The sequence below is a fragment of the Tenrec ecaudatus genome, chromosome 4 (assembly GCF_050624435.1).
Source record: "Tenrec ecaudatus isolate mTenEca1 chromosome 4, mTenEca1.hap1, whole genome shotgun sequence".
In the NCBI taxonomy this organism is placed as follows: Eukaryota; Metazoa; Chordata; class Mammalia; order Afrosoricida; family Tenrecidae; genus Tenrec; species Tenrec ecaudatus.
Window position 1 is genome coordinate 200,778,405 of NC_134533.1, and position 16,373 is coordinate 200,794,777.

General features: G+C 55.8%; 1 protein-coding gene across 1 annotated transcript; it reads right to left on the reverse strand.

Annotated features, from left to right (window-relative positions):
- Window positions 1–1,764: 1,764 nt before the first annotated feature.
- CSPG5 (chondroitin sulfate proteoglycan 5) lies at window positions 1,765–14,129 on the reverse strand. The gene is made up of 5 exons (XM_075548981.1): window positions 13,988–14,129; window positions 12,348–13,440; window positions 9,450–9,638; window positions 7,744–7,819; window positions 1,765–1,940 (listed from the first exon to the last, which is right to left on the reverse strand). Exons 1-5 carry the CDS (start codon window positions 14,079–14,081, stop codon window positions 1,779–1,781), a joined length of 1,614 nt encoding a protein of 537 aa, XP_075405096.1. The 5' UTR covers window positions 14,082–14,129; the 3' UTR covers window positions 1,765–1,778.
- Between the last annotated feature and the right edge of the window lie 2,244 nt (window positions 14,130–16,373).

Genomic DNA, 16,373 nt, shown 5'->3' on the forward strand with positions numbered 1-16,373 from the left:
CGACTCATCCACAAGGCTGATAGCTGAAGATCAATAAATAGCTCACAGATCCTGAAGAATGAGTAGGCTGACATCCCAGGGAGGCAGAAGTCCAGACAGGGGCACCCAGAATTCAGAGCCGCCAGAACACTTACCCACTTGGAGAAAGAGGTGGCTCAGGAAAGGCATGTGTCTGACAGTCTTGCAGGACTGGGCTCGGGGCAGAAGGCATGCAGAGTCCTGGGAAGGTGAGGTACTGCTATGTCACAATCCTGGCCTGCTCTGGGCTGTGACCACCGAGGACTGAGGACTGTAAGCTCCTGCAGCCCAGCCTGTAGCATGGCTTCCATGCCCAAAACCTTCTGCAACCTTGCACCCGACGTAGGTGCTCCCAGATATTGAGTCACCCCAAGTACTAAGTTACAAGAGTGAAAATGCCCCCAAAACTTCCTCTGGAGGGAACAATCATGCTAGGCCTCCACTATTTCTATGAACAGCCATGTCTCCTAGGAAATATTTTAAAAAGACACGTGAAAAGACAAATCAGAGAAGCCAGGCAACAGAATCTGGGAGGCTCATGGGAGGATAGTTATTGGCATTTCCATAGGTTGAACACAGGGAAATTCCCCAAACACCCCCAATCCAGAGAGTCAATCCATCTGAGTTCTTTTAATTCATCTGTTATTTGCCTGGCACATTGCAATCGCCCTTCTCAAATCTGCTTTCCCAAGTGTCTCCAGAGACTCCTACCTTTGTGGAAATACGCCTGGCCCTGGCCTTACTTGCCCTTCAAGGCTTTTTAACTGCTCTCACGTGGGCTTGCATGTTTTGTTGTTTCTTTTTAAATTAATCATTTCACTGGGGGGTCGCTTACAAATCTTCTAACAATCCATCATTCAATAGTAGTGAGCACACTTGACCATAGGCTGCCATCAACAGTTCCACAGCAGTTTCTACTTGAGCCCTTGGTATTGGCTCCACTTTTTCCCCCTCTCCCTCCCTCCCCCACTCTCTCTGGACTTGCAGTCTTATCACCTGCGCACCCTCCTGCCCCCTACCCCCCCACTTGTCCTCTAGCACCACCTTCGGATCACACACTGTATTACAATTTATCTTTTCATTTACATGTGTTTCTCCAGGAGACTACTAACCTCTTGGCATTAAGATCGCCCTTGCTCAGCTAGTATTCTTAGCATCTAGCAGAGTGCCTTGCTCAGAATCAGTGTTGGAAAAAACACTTTGGGAAGAACAAGTGTTGAAAAATCTTTAGCAAAGCACCGACAAGCATTCTTAATAATTGGTGACGCCAACCGTTCCGAGGATTCCAAACGCATTTAAACGGACCTTTTCAAGGAAGGTGAGAACACCACTCACACGGACAAGCCCGGGTCAGGAGCGGACACCATGAGGTTCAGAAGAGCGGGGTCACTTTTTTAAAAGTTTTATTTCAAGAACTTTGTTTGTAACTGGTATCTCAAAAAAAGGGTGGGCCAAAGTACAAAAAAAAGTCAGTTGAATAACAGAGTAAGTTTAGAAATCACAGCAGCAGGAGCAATGTACAGATAGCACACACAAAACAATCCGACGTATGCCATTCCATTCAGGTTCGTGGCTTTTTTTTCCTTCCCCGCCCCCTCCTGTATAAAATACATCAAAGCATGCCATGAGACCAGAAGAAGAGGGTTTAACAAATGGTTACAAGAAATAGACTCTGTACAAGAGGGGATAACAGCTTCTTCCCTCCCCCACCTCCTCCCACCCCCACCCCCACCCTTAGGTTCCTTCCTTCTCGCTAGGCTTCAGGTTAAGTTATTCTGCAGACAGTTCACATCCAAGTCGGCCTGGTCACCTTTGCTAGCTTCCAGTTTGGGGGACATGGAATTCTGGATGTTAAAGGACTCCTCTTCTTTCAGGCAAGACTTGAGAACTTCCTGGATTTTGTGGGGAGCACTTGGATCATCCTGGAAGAGGAACAGTGTTTGTGTGGAGAGGGAGGGGGTGGTGGGAGAGAGACCGCGGACAGGGCAATCAGTCAACCAATCAATCCACCAACCAACCAACCGCAGGCTTTCCCATCTGGCTGCGAGACACATCACTGGGCCAAAGGAGGCAGCTCTGAGACTGGAATGAGCAGAGTCAACGTGGGAGCAGCTACCTTGCAGGAAAGTCACCCTTACAAAGCCATGGCCACATGGAGATGAAAGTGTGCCCAGTGGCTGGTTACAATACCTTTAGTTTGGGCCACCCCAGGGCTGTTGCGGTGTGCCCTGAGTCAACGCCGACTCGGCTGGACACAGTGGAGCTGCTCCCGAGGCTGTACTCTCCACAGGAGCCCGCCGCCACTCTGTCTCTTCTCCCAAGGAGCCAGGACGTTGGTGGGCTCACGCCTTTTGGTTAGCAGCTGAGGCTTTAACCACTGTCACCAGGGCTCTTAAAAGCCAAGGCAAACCCACTGCCATGGGATAAGGGTGGCCCTACAGGACAGAGTACAACTGCTTCTTAAGGTTCCCGAGATTGTAAGCCTTGATGGGGACAGAAAGCCGCATCTTTTCTCCAGAGCAACAGCCTTAGACTTGAACAGCTGACCTGGAAGTGAGCAGCTCAGGGCATCACTCACACCTCTTAGGGTCCTACATGCTGATCAATTGTGCCAGGCCTTGCTGGGCTCTCCTCCTTCTGGCCCGCCAGGTTGTGGGATAGGTCTGGGACCGGAAACATAGCGTTGTCAGTCAACACCTGTGGCGGCATGCTCACGGAGCTTTAGTGGAGCACTGGGCTGTTCCTGGCAAAGCCGGCCTCAACCCTGTCCGACGCTTACAAATACACATGCTGGGACGAGACCAAAGACGTGGTTTTTGGTTACTGCCGGATTTTTACCTACCAGCAGATGCTATCTACGTGGGTGTTTCCTCAACCCAAGTGTCACACCAGACTGAATCCCGAGACCTCAAGGGACTGCTATATTCTGCATCAAGTGGCATTCCTGTTGCTGGTTCATGACCTGCTGCCACAGCATACTGCCCTCCCGCCCACGCAGGTATGGAAGGCTGTCTGCGGCGCTACAAGCTCCTGAACGCCAACTGCCTCCGCCCGTGAAGGGTTCTGGGGAGCCTGGCATGGCGTGCAGTTCTCCATCTACACATGGGCATTGGATGGGCTCTCAGCCCACCCTGCCTGCCCACTGCTTCTTTCCTCAGCCTTACTTGGTTCAGACCCGTGGAGGGTTGGGGGCAATGGGGGTATCCACTTCTTTCTGAGGTGCCCCCCCCGAGAGCTACTGTGAGGGCCTGAAACCCAGCTCATCAAAGACGTTGTGTAGCTCACGACCCTGGCCCACTCACGTGGGGCAAGAAGAATGTCCTTATCTGCCCAATGAACTAAGACGTGTCTGGCTTGGAGCACTTTCACAAGTCAGCTCATGACCAAGGCCCAGGGCAGGCTTCCTGAAACTCTCTCTCCCTCCTTCCACAGAATCATCACATGGCTACCGACTCATGGGGATGCCGTGGGGAAGTTTCCAGGGCTAGACATCTTTATGGGAGCAGACCGCTTCATTTTTCTCCCTTGCGGCAAAAGGGGCTCTGGATATTTTCAGCCACTGCTGAAAGAAGTGGGATGTGACCGAGCAGTACTTTTAATTTCCTGTACTTCTGTACTGTTTGGGGCGGGTGGGTACTGAACATGGAGCGCTGCAACTCTGGGGTAGGCTGGGCTTTGAATCACAGGAAAACTTAGGACAAGAAACGGGGATCTGCCCTTGCCTCTCCTCTTGCAAGGATATGGTCTGCTTTTATGCTTTCTAAGATGACTCCTTCCCGCACTACTCTTTGGGGTGCATGTGGGCAGAAGAACCAACGTAATGTGAAGAAAGGAGATTTAGTGACTCCCTGGGCACCAAAGCTATGATGCCACACAGGTAGGTGCTCCTTCACCCTGGTAACTCGAGGGCCACGGGATTGGGGCAAATGAGGAAAGGGCTGCAGGCCAATGGTTTGGAGGGGCACCTTTTCCAAGTAAGGAAGGCAGGCATCCAAACCCTTCCATGAGTCGAGCTCTCTGCTAACCCAAGTGTTTCTGCAAGAACTTGATCCTGTGACGCCTGGTGTTGGCAGAGGCTGAGTCGCTCTGACTCCCAGTGACCCTCTGCATGACACCCTCACTGCCTGCTTCTGCACCATCCTTGCAATTGTTGCCATGGTTACAGCCACCGTTGTCAATCGGTCTGCTTGATGGCCTGCCTCTTTTTAGCCGACCCTCTGCTTGCTATCTCCAGATAAACTGGCATCTCCAGACAAACAAGTGAACTGAAGTCTTGGCATCCTTCCTTCTGAAGAGCATTCTGGTTGTTGAATCCCAAAACAGAAAGGTCTGTCTGCCTTGGATTTGGTGGGAAAACCCCTCACCCCGGGCGATGGCCTGCCATTTGGCCAATGTCCTGGGAACGACTGTGGGCCCTTCTCCTATTCCACCCAGCCATAGTGGTATCCTTCAGTCCAGGGAGACTATGAGTTTAGGCCTAGACCCCTCCTTGTCTAGACAGACACCTCTAACAGAGAAGGGAGCAGTCAGGGCCTCCTCTAACACAGACATGGCAAGGCAGTCGGGACTGTAAAAGAAGATCCGAATAGCAAAAACAGACCGCGCCAACCAGGGACACGCTGGAGAAGTCCCAGTAACAGGCTGAGGAATCCTGGAAGGTCTGCCAGCTTCTGGGAGGATTCGAGTTAAGTCAGACATTCCCTCGACAGCATGGCTGCGAAGACCACGGGCCACTCTCCGTGTCTGGGCAGTCTGCCTGTGGGCTTCAGGTGACCTCATTCATGCGGGGCACCTGGCGCGTCCAGCTCCCCACACACTCAGCGCTCCTGCTGAAAAGCCTGCACAGCTCCACAGCGGGGGCGGAGGAGCCGCCCGCCTTTCCTTTTGGAGAGTGTCCCTTTTGAAGTTGACTGCTCGACTACACGAGGCGCTGACCGGCGGACTCAGACAATGACCACGCCCCAGCTCCAGGGGCTCCCGTGGGTTCAGGAGAGCCCACGATCGGGGCAGCGCCGGGCACGCTGAACAGCAGCGGGGAAGGAAGGGCAGATGCCACCACCACAGACAACAAAGCCACAGATGTTTTTTGTTTGTTTTCTCCTTTGGAATCTTTCCAGAGTGTGGCTTGTAGAGATGGTTAGAACTATGTAGGAAACTGACCCAATCGACTTCACTTCCGTTAAAGAGGGAACTCCTCTGTGAAGATTAACTGAATGCTCCTCCCCAAACTGGGGAAACACTAGGACCAGGAAGCCGGTCTCAGGAGCAGAGAGAGGGTATAGGATGGGAGAGGCCAGTCCGGCAGGCCTGAATTCCCAGTTCAGCTGAGAGGCTGCCTCACTTTCATCTGCTGCTGACACTACTTACAAACAACCAGTGTGGTGGCTGTGGCATTGAGGTGGCCACCATCTCAACGGTCAGTGCTGGCCACGTCTTAACCAGGACTAAGTGTGACCTTCCTACGAGGTGGGTGGACTTGGAGATGAGGTTAGAAAGCCTACCAGCACACTCCCGGGAGGGTGGGGGTAGGTCACTTCCTCACCTCCCAGTCAGTACCTTGGTGGAGAGCAGGGACTCTCCCGAGTGCACCCTGAGAAAAGGATGCCAGCTGAGATCCCCAAGGCAGAGACCACCTGAGCTTGCTGCCCATGGCTCTCCCACAGCCCTTTCTGACGGCAAGGTCCACCAGAGCTGACTATCCCCGGGCCACACACCGTATTCAAGACTTTTCATGTTCTGAACTTGGGTCGGATGGTGGCTTTCACCTACAAATGCCTTGCTTTCCACGAAGCTGGGTCAGCCAAGAAAAAAAGATGTTTGTATTGGCTCGTGTAAACAAGACCTCCAAGAAGGCCTATTTCCTTTCTCAACCTACCTGTCCAGAGGAAAGGTAGCTGGGCCCGGGGTAGGGATGTGAGACCAGACATGGATGGTCCACACACTTTCTTAAGGACCCCGGAGCCCTGTCAGGAAAGCAGAATTAATTGTGGACAATGAATATCCTGACTAGCAGCTACAATAACGCCCATACCAGATGTCTCACACGTTTACAATGGTGGACCAGATGGGGAAAGCAAGATACTTTGTGGTAGACTATCATTCACTAATAGTCAATGAATGCTGAATGAGTGCTTACTCATTATTGCAAGGGCTGGGTGGGGTACGGGTGTCATACATTGGAAGAGGAGAAAGACGCTGACCTGCCCTGGAGGTGTTTATGTCCTGGTTTCCCTTCAGGATTTGGTAACGAAGGTCAGTTACTACTATTTGCTCTTCTTCTGGGGCCACTGATTCCCCACCAATGAACTAAGACACTGGTGTAGAAATACACTGTCCAATATTGTCAGACTGGCTGTCTTGAGAGCCCGCGAGTCACCTGTAGCTAGTGAATGGTGTGGCACAAAGTGCAGATAAGAACATTTCGATCTCACCGAAAGTTCCATTGGGCAGCAATGGTAGAGGATGTTAAGGCTCCAAGGAGTTAATTATCATTTCCAAGAATTTCTTCTGAAATGCCATGGTTTCTGTGTGAAGAGGCTCAGTGTGGCTTCTTAATGGAAGTCATGTGCGTTTATCAGTTCGTATGGAGCCTGAATCACAGGCAAGATCCTTGGATTTGGATATAACATGACTTGGGGCCAGGAGGTGGTTTTCTGTGTTGTTTTCAAATTTTGCTCTGAGCGGTGCCCGGTGTTTGACTGGTCAGGCAACACACCAGGCCGAACACTGGCGGCCATGGTGGTAGTCACCATGTAGGTCTCCCAACCTAGCCACTCGCCTTTCAGGACTGTACAGAACAGTTGCATTGCGATCCCTGGGGTTCTCATTGGCCAGTTGTTGGAAGTAGGGTGCCAGACCTTTCTTCCTAGTTTGTCTTACCCTGCAGGCCCCACTGAAACTTGCCCACCAAGGATGACCCTGCAGGTGTTTGAAATACCATTGGCATCACAGCCACGCACCAGCTGCCACAGTGTGACAAACCGAGATAGGTGGTGGTCACTACTGGGATCTAGGGACCCTTTTTTTTGTGTGTGTGTGTGTGTGGGGGGGGGTGTCTCACCATCCTAAGAACAGAATTTGACTTTCAACCCTAGCCTTACATCCTAGCATTCCATCAGTGTTCTGTGCTCACCTCCAGCCCAATCTGGTTGTGTCTGAGGGGGTTTCAAATGCTGGTGGAAAAATTCCAGTACCTTCTTAATTCCATTTTCCCATGAAGCCCACTCAGATAACTATGGCAATTCTTAGGGTCCACAAGTGGGGTCCGGGATCCCGAAGTCCTTTCCCACCCATGCCAGGGAGCACCTACGATTTGCTTCAGTGACCGTCAGGAATCCACCCAGCAGTGAAAGCAGAGCCCTTCCTTCCGTCTTGGTCTGAGAAGCAGAAACACTTCAGCAGACTTCTGAAGCTCAGATGAAGCTGAAAACTGAGTCATCCTAGTTAAAAACAAAAAATCCTTTCTACAACTTATAACTCTGCTTATCAAGGAAGTGCTATCTTCACTCTGGCTTTCAATGGCCCAGCCAGGGCCCTAAGCTAATCTCCAGAGTTCTGGTGAGGCTGCACACTCGGAAATAGAGCAAGGCCACGGGGAGGGAGCGGAAGCATGCAGAAAGGGGTTATGTGAAGAAGACCAGTTACCTGACAGATAATGTTATCATAGTGAGCCAAGGCACGGGCATGGGGGGAGGAGGCACAGGGAGTGTCGCAGAGTTTCCTTACGTTTGGGTGGGAGCCTTCAGCAATGGTGGAGAGGGAGAAGTTATCGTTGTGGAGCTCCGATGGGGTCCGGAACTTGCTGATGAGGACAAAGAAGAGGAGAATGGGTGAGTAAGATGATCGTGGCAAAGGTCAGTAACAGTGGTTCACACCTCAGCTGCCTGCGTCAAATCACTTTTCATCAAAGGCCGTGGATCTGGTGAATGTACCATGAAGGAGGAAAAACCCCAAACAAAACTTTTACCACGTCCATGGGCCAATTTCTTAGCTCCTCGGGCACAGCGAGCCTGAGCTTCCGAGGAAGACCTGGCAATGATATGAACAGCTATGTCCGTGTTTGTGCAAGCCAGGCAGTTACTACAGCATGCCTGCCATCTGGCCAACGGTGATGACAGGATGCCAGCGATCATACGGCAGTCTCATTTTAGAGAGGCTAATAGGCGAAGAAAATGTTTGTCTCAGAATCCATAAATTCCAGCAGTCTTTGTCATGCGTGGGGTACAGAGCCCGCTGAGCAGTAACCAGGGTCAGGAAGGAAAGAAAATGGATTCAGAGAGAAACCAGGGAGGGGGGCATCTGAACCGAAGGCGTCCAGAAGACACGCTCTGTTCCAGACACACAGCCAGAATGAGGACCTCCCTCTGACCAGTCCTCACTGCCCCACACCCTGGACAGCGGTTTCTTTCCCGCCTTCCTCTTCACCAGCAGCCTCTTGATCTAGGTGGTCCCATCTCCCCCTCCTCTCGGAACACCCTGGGTACAGGGTCTTGGCTGGTGTCTTCCTGGGGTGATCACGCGCACAGATGCAGCCCTGCCCCAGTGCACAGGCACAATGGAGGGGCCCTTTCAGCCCCGCAACAGTTAGCTGGAAGGCTGCGGAGAGCTGCTGGCATCTGCGCATTGCCTGGAGCAACAGATGGCTTCTTGTCCTTTCCAGGCATTCTCCGGAGGGAGCCTTGGGTCAGTGGGAGGAGACAAATGGGGCAACAGGCTGGACAGGAGGTGAGGGGCCATTCTGCATAAATTGTCCTGTGGGCCCGAGGAAGGTGAGGCCCAGTCTCTTTTTGTGCCTGTTGGGACATTTCTGAAGGGGTTTCTAAGGGCGCCAAGTGTTGACAGTGATTCTCTCTTAGGCTGGGAATTACAGGGTGAACACAGGTTGATTCTTGCACCGACACCACAGTCGCCGCTGCGTTAGGACAGAGCGGAATGGTGCCCTTACGATCCACATTGTGGGGGGCTAACCCTACCATAGCCCCACGTGCTCCTGGAGGGGAGGTGAAGAGTTTTAAAGTTTCTTGCACTTCTGTTTGGACCAAGAGTTTGCAAGCTTTTAAAAAGCAAAGTCCTGCTGGGCTAACCCTTTCCTGCTCCGCATTAACTGAGGAAGAGCCGGTATGGAGGAATTGAAGGAATGGCAGACTTGAGGGAGATGGAGTTCCTCCACGTGGACTTGTGAGCGGACCCCTCATACTGGCGGCTGAGCACAGTAACTTACTTGGGAAATCAAGTTTGGAGTTGCAATAAGCTGTCTTCCTGAAGCTCTTTCCATCTCACGTGGGGAGGTGGGAGGGGAGGGGATGATATCGGCACTTTTGCTGGCTAGCAGAGGCCAGAGACCCTTAGGGCAGCATCCTGGGATCAGGAGGCAGGGTCAGGGGTCTGGGTGCCTCCGTCACAGGAGGCTGGGCGAGGTGACGCAGACTTACCTGGTCCTGCGCAGCTTGGTATTCTCAGTCTTGAGCAGGTAGAGCTTCTTGGCAAAGAACACGGTCATCATGAAGAGCAGGAGCAGCACCAGGGCGGCCGAGCCGACGGCCACACACATGACCTGGAAGTCAGTGATGATGGACTCACAGCGCATCCCCTTGTGCCAAATGTAGTCCTGCGTGTTGCACCTGCAGGAGGGACAGGGGAAGCCTGAGGTGGTGGGGCCGGCAGCCCCAGCCCGGCCCCAAGAATGACCTCAGTATTCTGCCCCTAGGACCATCGAAAGGGACTGTCCTGCCCCACAGCTGCGTAACTGATATTCTCACCCCTCTTTACAACCGCCCTGTGAAGTGGACCGGGCAGCCCAAAAGTCCCTGGTATCGAAGAGAGGTCACTGAGGCTACAAGAACATGAAGCGGCCGGACAAGGGAGGACATACTGGCCTTCTGTCTCACGGTCTCAAAGAATCGCAGGATTCTCACGGGCCCCTCCCTGCCCTGGGCGCTGGGCAAAGAAGACGGAAAACAACCAGATGAATCGGAGCTCTGGCTACAGAATCCTAGAGCTCGTGCTGCATATGTTAAGCTATCTGTTGCTCGGCACTCTCAACTAGCTCACGTGGCTAACCAGACACCGGGAAATACAAGTGGCAGACAAGGACAAACACAACGATAGATGTGCAGTCTCCTCCTACCTCTGCAGCGCAGCCCCGCCCCCCAGGGCCCCCCAGCACTGCCCCTATTCCATTATCAAGAGAATGGACATGCAAACCCAGTGAGAATCACCCCTCTGGGTGGGTTTTAGTCCTTTTGTTGAGTGACTTTCTCCTGCCCTTGGGGACATTCCCAGGCTCCAACTCTTCCAATGACATTGCTGTTTCCATGGGAACCAGACTGCTTCAAAGAGGGAAGATGTGGAAGCACACAGAGGCAGGCAAGGGAGGGAGGGCGGGAACCTCAGGGTGAATGACAGACTAGAGAAGGGGTCCAGAGATGGGGCAATTAAGTATGGGAGAACTGGCTTGGTCACACTATGTCCAGAAGCAGATGGGGTAAGCCTTAGCTACTAAGGAATGCCTCGTTCTTCTCCAAGGGGACCTCTACAGTCACCAGGGTGCCATCTGTGTGAGGATGCTGGTTATGCCTCCCCTCCAAGAGGGGCCTGGTTATCCCTGGTTCTAGAGAAGTTCTGTCACAGCTGATCGTTTGCCCGCAGCGGGTCAGGGTGACGAGACAAAAGCACACTGCAGTCTTCTATGAAAGGCTCAGCAGTCTCCTGTGAGCGGAATGCCAAACAGTTCTCTAGCTATGGCTGACGAGTACACACATGGTCAGAAGAGGCATCTGATAGGGAGGCCCCCTGGGTGAGGCTGGGCTGGGAGCTGAGCAAGGGGAACTGGCGTGAACTTGAGAAGCCCTTCTGAGGCGGGGACACACTGGTGACTTATCAGCACAGCCTGTGATTTCTTGAGGATCACCTTCTTCTCCCACTTGGAAATCCCTGGATTGCTCCAGGAGGTCCGGAGACTCCAGAGGTGGCTAGGGCTCCACACTCCACACCCTCGTGGGGAGCTCACTTTGAAGGCCTCCAGGAGCCCGCAAACTGTGGGCGGGGCAGAACTGCCACCGCTCCGGGCTAAAGCCATCACTACAGTGCCCGGAGCTCAAGTCTGAGTGAGGACCGCTATTTCTGACTGCTTAACAAACTGGCAAAGTTCTTGTCATTGTCCGTGTCTGCTCATACCCCCTCCTCCTGACAGTCGGCTGGGTGACTCCAACCAGAACCATGTGGTCACAAACCCCTAATGCCAGGGCCATGCAGCATGTGTGTGCCCGCGAGCAACTACAGGGGCTGGAACTGGAGCTGCTAAGCCAAGTCAGCCTTCCTGTGTGTCACTCTGCTCCTAGGACATCGCAATCTGAGGGTCCCGGACTCTTGACCTTTTCTCCACAACAGACTGTGAGAAAGGAACAGTGGGCGTGACAGGCACGAAAAGGGACACACAAGTAACAAGAGCTTCCGCTGGGGCCTGAGGAAAGCGGGAGAGCGTGCACGTTCTGACTGCTCTTCAGGCCGGTAAAGGATCGCCGTCATCATATCACCTCCAACTTGTGGTGGGTTTCCCTCCAGAATCATGCTGTCAGCACCCCATTACATTAAATACCTCACTGGGAGGGCAGTTCTCAAGAATGAAGGCAAATGAAGACAAGAGCCCTGAGCAGGTGTGGCACGAAAGAAGCCAAGCTCTTCGGGACACTAAGTTCTCTGGATCTTTGAGATTATGGTTTGTTAAGCCCAAGGACATTAAGGGGAAGGGGGAAAGCCATCGTTTGTATGGTAGGCTATTAAGAAATCCTGCCTTGTCTAGGACACTGAGAAAGGCTCTCAGGTGATCTTACCTATTGCCGTGGCTTCACTGGTACCAAGGTCCCCTCCCTAAACTTTCCGTGCCCACCCCTCCACAGTCCACGTGGGAAGACTTGGCCAGCTCCCAGCCACGTCACCAGTGTTTAGCAGCAACTCTTTCCTGCAGAGATGGCTTGGTGGGACTCTTCTCTTTTTGCTGCTGTAGCCAGAACTCTCCACCCCAAAACGCCTCGCCCCTGCAAGGACCTCCCCTTGAAACCTCATGAAGAAGCGCATGCCAGATGAGGAATTTCGTAAAGCCCACAGCTTGCTTCTAGGGAAGCTCTCCTAGCAACAGAATCACAGGAACTCCGTTCCGAGAAATCATTTCGAAGCCAAGACAGGACCCAGCAACCATGTCTTGACCTGAGGGTCTTGGGAGTGCCTAACACTTTGGAAACTGCCCGTCACACTTCTGCCTTTTGAGCAGAGGCGGACTCACATACATACCCTCTTTAGAAGCCCCCTGAGTACCTGTGACGCACCCTTACCTGCAGAAGGCCCCTATGTTCTCCACCAGGTAGCACTGGCCGCCATTGTGGCAGTAGCTGGGGAAGAGGTCACACACTGACCGGCAGGAACCGTTATGTCGCACGAAGCCACTGCGGCAAAAGGTGCCATTGCCGACTGGGGCCAAGTCCCTGCCTGCCTCTCCGGGGCGGGGTCGGAGGGCAATGCTGCCGCCAGGGGCCAGGCCCAGAGTGTGCTGCGGGGGCACCGCATGCCAGCGGTTAGTGGGCTGGCCTGGCCCTGGCCCCGGGCCAGGCTTCTTGGTGGGCACTAGAACGTTTTCATCTTCCAGGTCTCCACCTCCGACCGCATCCCGGTCATCTTCCTCTTCCTCCTCCTCTTCCTCTAAGTCATCATAGAACGAGGTGGTGGGGTAGAAATCAGATTCGTCGAAGGGGGTGAAGTCATCATACAGGTCAAGTAGGCTCCAAGAAGGGGTCTCTCCCCCGGTGTCGGTATCGGGGTGGTGTTCCGAGGTCCCTATGGACCCTGGGAAGCCTCCCAGGTCAGCACCACGGCCCTCCCCATCCAATCCTTCAAAGTAGTCGATGTCAATTATATCGGAGGCTGGGTGGGGCTCCGGTGTGCCCTGCACAGGGTGCGTAGGCTCAGGCTCAGGTGGGCCAGGTGTGCTGCCTCCCAGGTTCAGCCAAACTTCCAAGGGGTTCTCCTTGGGGAGCTCTGGGCCTGGGGTTGGGGAGGGTGCTCCACTAGCCTCAGGGGTAGCTGGGGGCACTGGGGACCGTTCGGGGGCCTCCTTGTTAGGGGGCGGCAGCGTGGTCGGGGCAGCCTGGGCATCGCCACTGCCCACCTCGGCGGTCACTCCCCCCAGGTTGGGGCTCTCAGTCTCCAGCCAGGCGGCGCCCGTCACCGCGGCGGATGCCTCTAGAGCCTCCTCAGGCCCGGGCCCGGGGCCGGCCGTGGCCTGCTGGTCGGCGGGCAAGCTCCACGCCGCCTCGTTGTCCCCAGGCACGGGCGGGCTGGGCCCCGAGCGCGTGTCGTTGGCGTGTGGCTCCCACACCGGGACGCGCTTCGCTGGCTCCTCGGCCTCGACGGCGCTGCCCGCCTCGCGCGCTGTGGGCGGGAGGGCGAGGGGCGGGGCGTCAGGGCCTGGCGGGAGCTCCAGGACCACGGGCCCCGCCGCGCCCGCCCTCCCGGACCGAGGCCACGCCCCCTCCCCTCAGCCCAGTCCCGGGTCCGCCCTGCTGGGCCTCGGAACACACCCGGCCCAACGTTCGCCGGCTCAGGTTCCCGTCAGACCCACCAGTCTAGGAGGTCCGGGAGGGGACGCCCTCCGCTCCAGCCCCGGGTCCCAGGCTGGCTCGCCGCACGCCCCGCCCCCCGCCTCCAGGCCCCGCCCCTAAGTCTCACCCGCAGACCACACCCACCAGCGGGCCCCGCCCCCATTCTGCAGCGCGGTCCGCAACCCGGGCCGGTGCCGCCCCCGCCGCCCTACCTTCCCCCACGCCCCCCACCTCCCCACGCGCCCCCTCCCCCGCCCTGGCCCCGGTCCGGGCGCAGCCCCCGCCCCCTGGCCGCGGCTCGCAGACCCGCAGACAGCGAGACTCCCCTAGCCCGGGGGTGGGGCGCCCGGGTTGCCCAAGTCCGTGTCGGTACCTACCCGGCGCGGCCCCAGCGGCGGCGAAAACCAGCGTGGCTCCCAGAAACAGCAGCAGCGGCGGCGGCCCCCGGCCCGGGACCCCGGATCGGGCCATAGCGCGGCGCCCCGGCCGCTTCCCGCGGTCCACCCGGCTGGCTGTGCCCTCGCTCGCCCGGCCGCCGCGCCTCCCGGCCCGTGCTGCGGCCGCCGCAGCCGCGATGGGCAGCGCGAGGAACCGCCCCCGCCCCCGCCCCGCCGCACGTAGCGCTGACGCGGGTCCCGCTCAGGCCGCGCGCCGGGGGGACAGACAGACCCCCTGCCCGGAGCCGGAGACAGACGGACGCGGAGTGGCGCAGGGGCCGGCGCACAGCGCCGCACGCGGTGCTAGCCCACAGGTGCACTGGCGGAGCCTGCGGGGCGGGGCGCGGTCCCACCCTCCCCTTGCAGGGGCTGCGCGGACCCTCCCCCTGCGAGAAGCCCACCCGCCATGCGGCGAGGATGGAGGCGGGGACGCCGCCCGCAGGCTCGGGCGGGGCTCGGCAGGCCGCGGGGCGCGGGTGTCTGAGCCTGGCTGTGGAAGCAGCGGTGCCCGCGCGCGCGGAGCCTCTCCGACCTCTGCGTGCGCTCCAGACGCAGCGCCCGCCCCGCACTCGGGGCTAGGAAGGTGCTGGGGGCGGTCGCCCAGTTCCCACGGGCGGGGCGCTGGGCGAAGCCGCCAGCCTGGGCTCTAATCGGATCGGCCGTAATCCGTGTCCCGCTTGCGCCACTAGCCCCGACCGTGCACAGCCTGGCTCCGTTAGAACACGTTCTGATGGGACGGGGTGCGACACCCTCCCCGGGGCTGCGACAGTCCGGATCTCGCCTCCTAGTGCGGTCTAAAATAAATACCTGTCCTCTCATCCCCCGGGATCCAGATCATCATAACCTACTGTTGGGTTGACCGGGACTCCCAACAACCAGCCGCGCAGCACGCAGCAACCGGCAGTGTAAAACTGGGCCCTAGGGCTCCCAGGTTGTGAATCATGACTGGAGCAGGCAGCCTCATCTTTCCCCTCAGAGTTGCACATGGGCTGAACCCGTGACCTTTCCGTTAGCAGCCCAGTGTTTAGCCCACAGCATACCAATGGCTCCATTAGCAACCTGATCGATCACTGTAGTAAAACTGCCCTGTAGGGTTCCCAAGGTCGTAAATGTGACTTGGTCATGCCTCCTAGGTGCCGCAGGACACCACAAGAACACATTTCCCGGTAGACCCAGGCGAATAAGATGGAACAGGCTAAGATGGAACAGGGATCGATAGGTGCACCGAGGGAGCGTTAGTGGGGTCCTGCAGCCCGGGCAGAGCCTAGTTACCTGCCTATCCCCAACCCAAACCCACCTGCTGGGCAGAGTAGCACCTTCAGCCTGGGAAGACCAGGGAAGTCTTTAAAAAAGCACTTGGTGGCCCTCTCACCCTTTGAAAGCTCCCTGATGTTACTGACCCAAATGATGTTTGGTTTCACAGCTTGGGGATCTCCCCCCAGGGGACCATTTAGGTGGATCTCCTGATCTCTTTCCTTCAAGTCCCAGAGGAATTGTTTTGGTTAAGAGCCTGTTTCTCTCACCTATTTTCTCGAGGGCATTCCCTCCCACCCTGGCCTTCCTAGTAAATGCTTCCTTATTAACAGGAAAGCTCAATTCTTGGCACCTTCCCCTTTGTGAAGGAAGCCTTCTCAGCCTGCCCTGGGTGGTTAGACTCTTAGGCCCTGACCACGTGGCGGTCTACAATAACGTCCCAGAGTGCAGCCCAAGCGGGCAGACTTGAGTGGATTGCATAGTGCCAGGCAGATTTGGTAGAGACGTGGTGCTTGGACAGGCCAGGGGTCTGTAGGTCTCTGCAAAGGGGCTGACCTCGCCAGGCTTCTCCATGGCTACAGCCAGCCTCTGGAGTTTGAAATACAAGGACAAACGAGATCCATTCTGTACAGGGGCCAGAACAGGTGCACACGGTTCTTAATGAGCTTTACTTTGAACACAAGAAGGAGCCCTAGCAACGCAGTTGCGAGTTAGGCTGCTAGTCATAAGGTCCGGAGCTCCTCCTCAGGACAAAGAGGTGGCTGCCTGCTTCTGTAATCTTGGAGAGCCTTTAAGGGCCATTATGACCTAGAATCCATCAGGTGGCAGTGGGTTTGGTTTTCAGGTTTTAGTGCAAGAGAAACCTCGAGCTCTTGGGGATTTAAAAGCTGCAAGTGGAGGTGATTAGGATGAATTTGTGAGCTGGGGTAGGTGTGGACTTGGTGGTTTCAAACCAGTTCATTTCAGTTTGAAGCCCTGCTACAGCTCCACCTGATACTGTGGGGTGCCACCGAACTGGCTTGGACATAGTGATTCTACATGCAAAACAATGGCACTACCCAGTCCTGTGCCA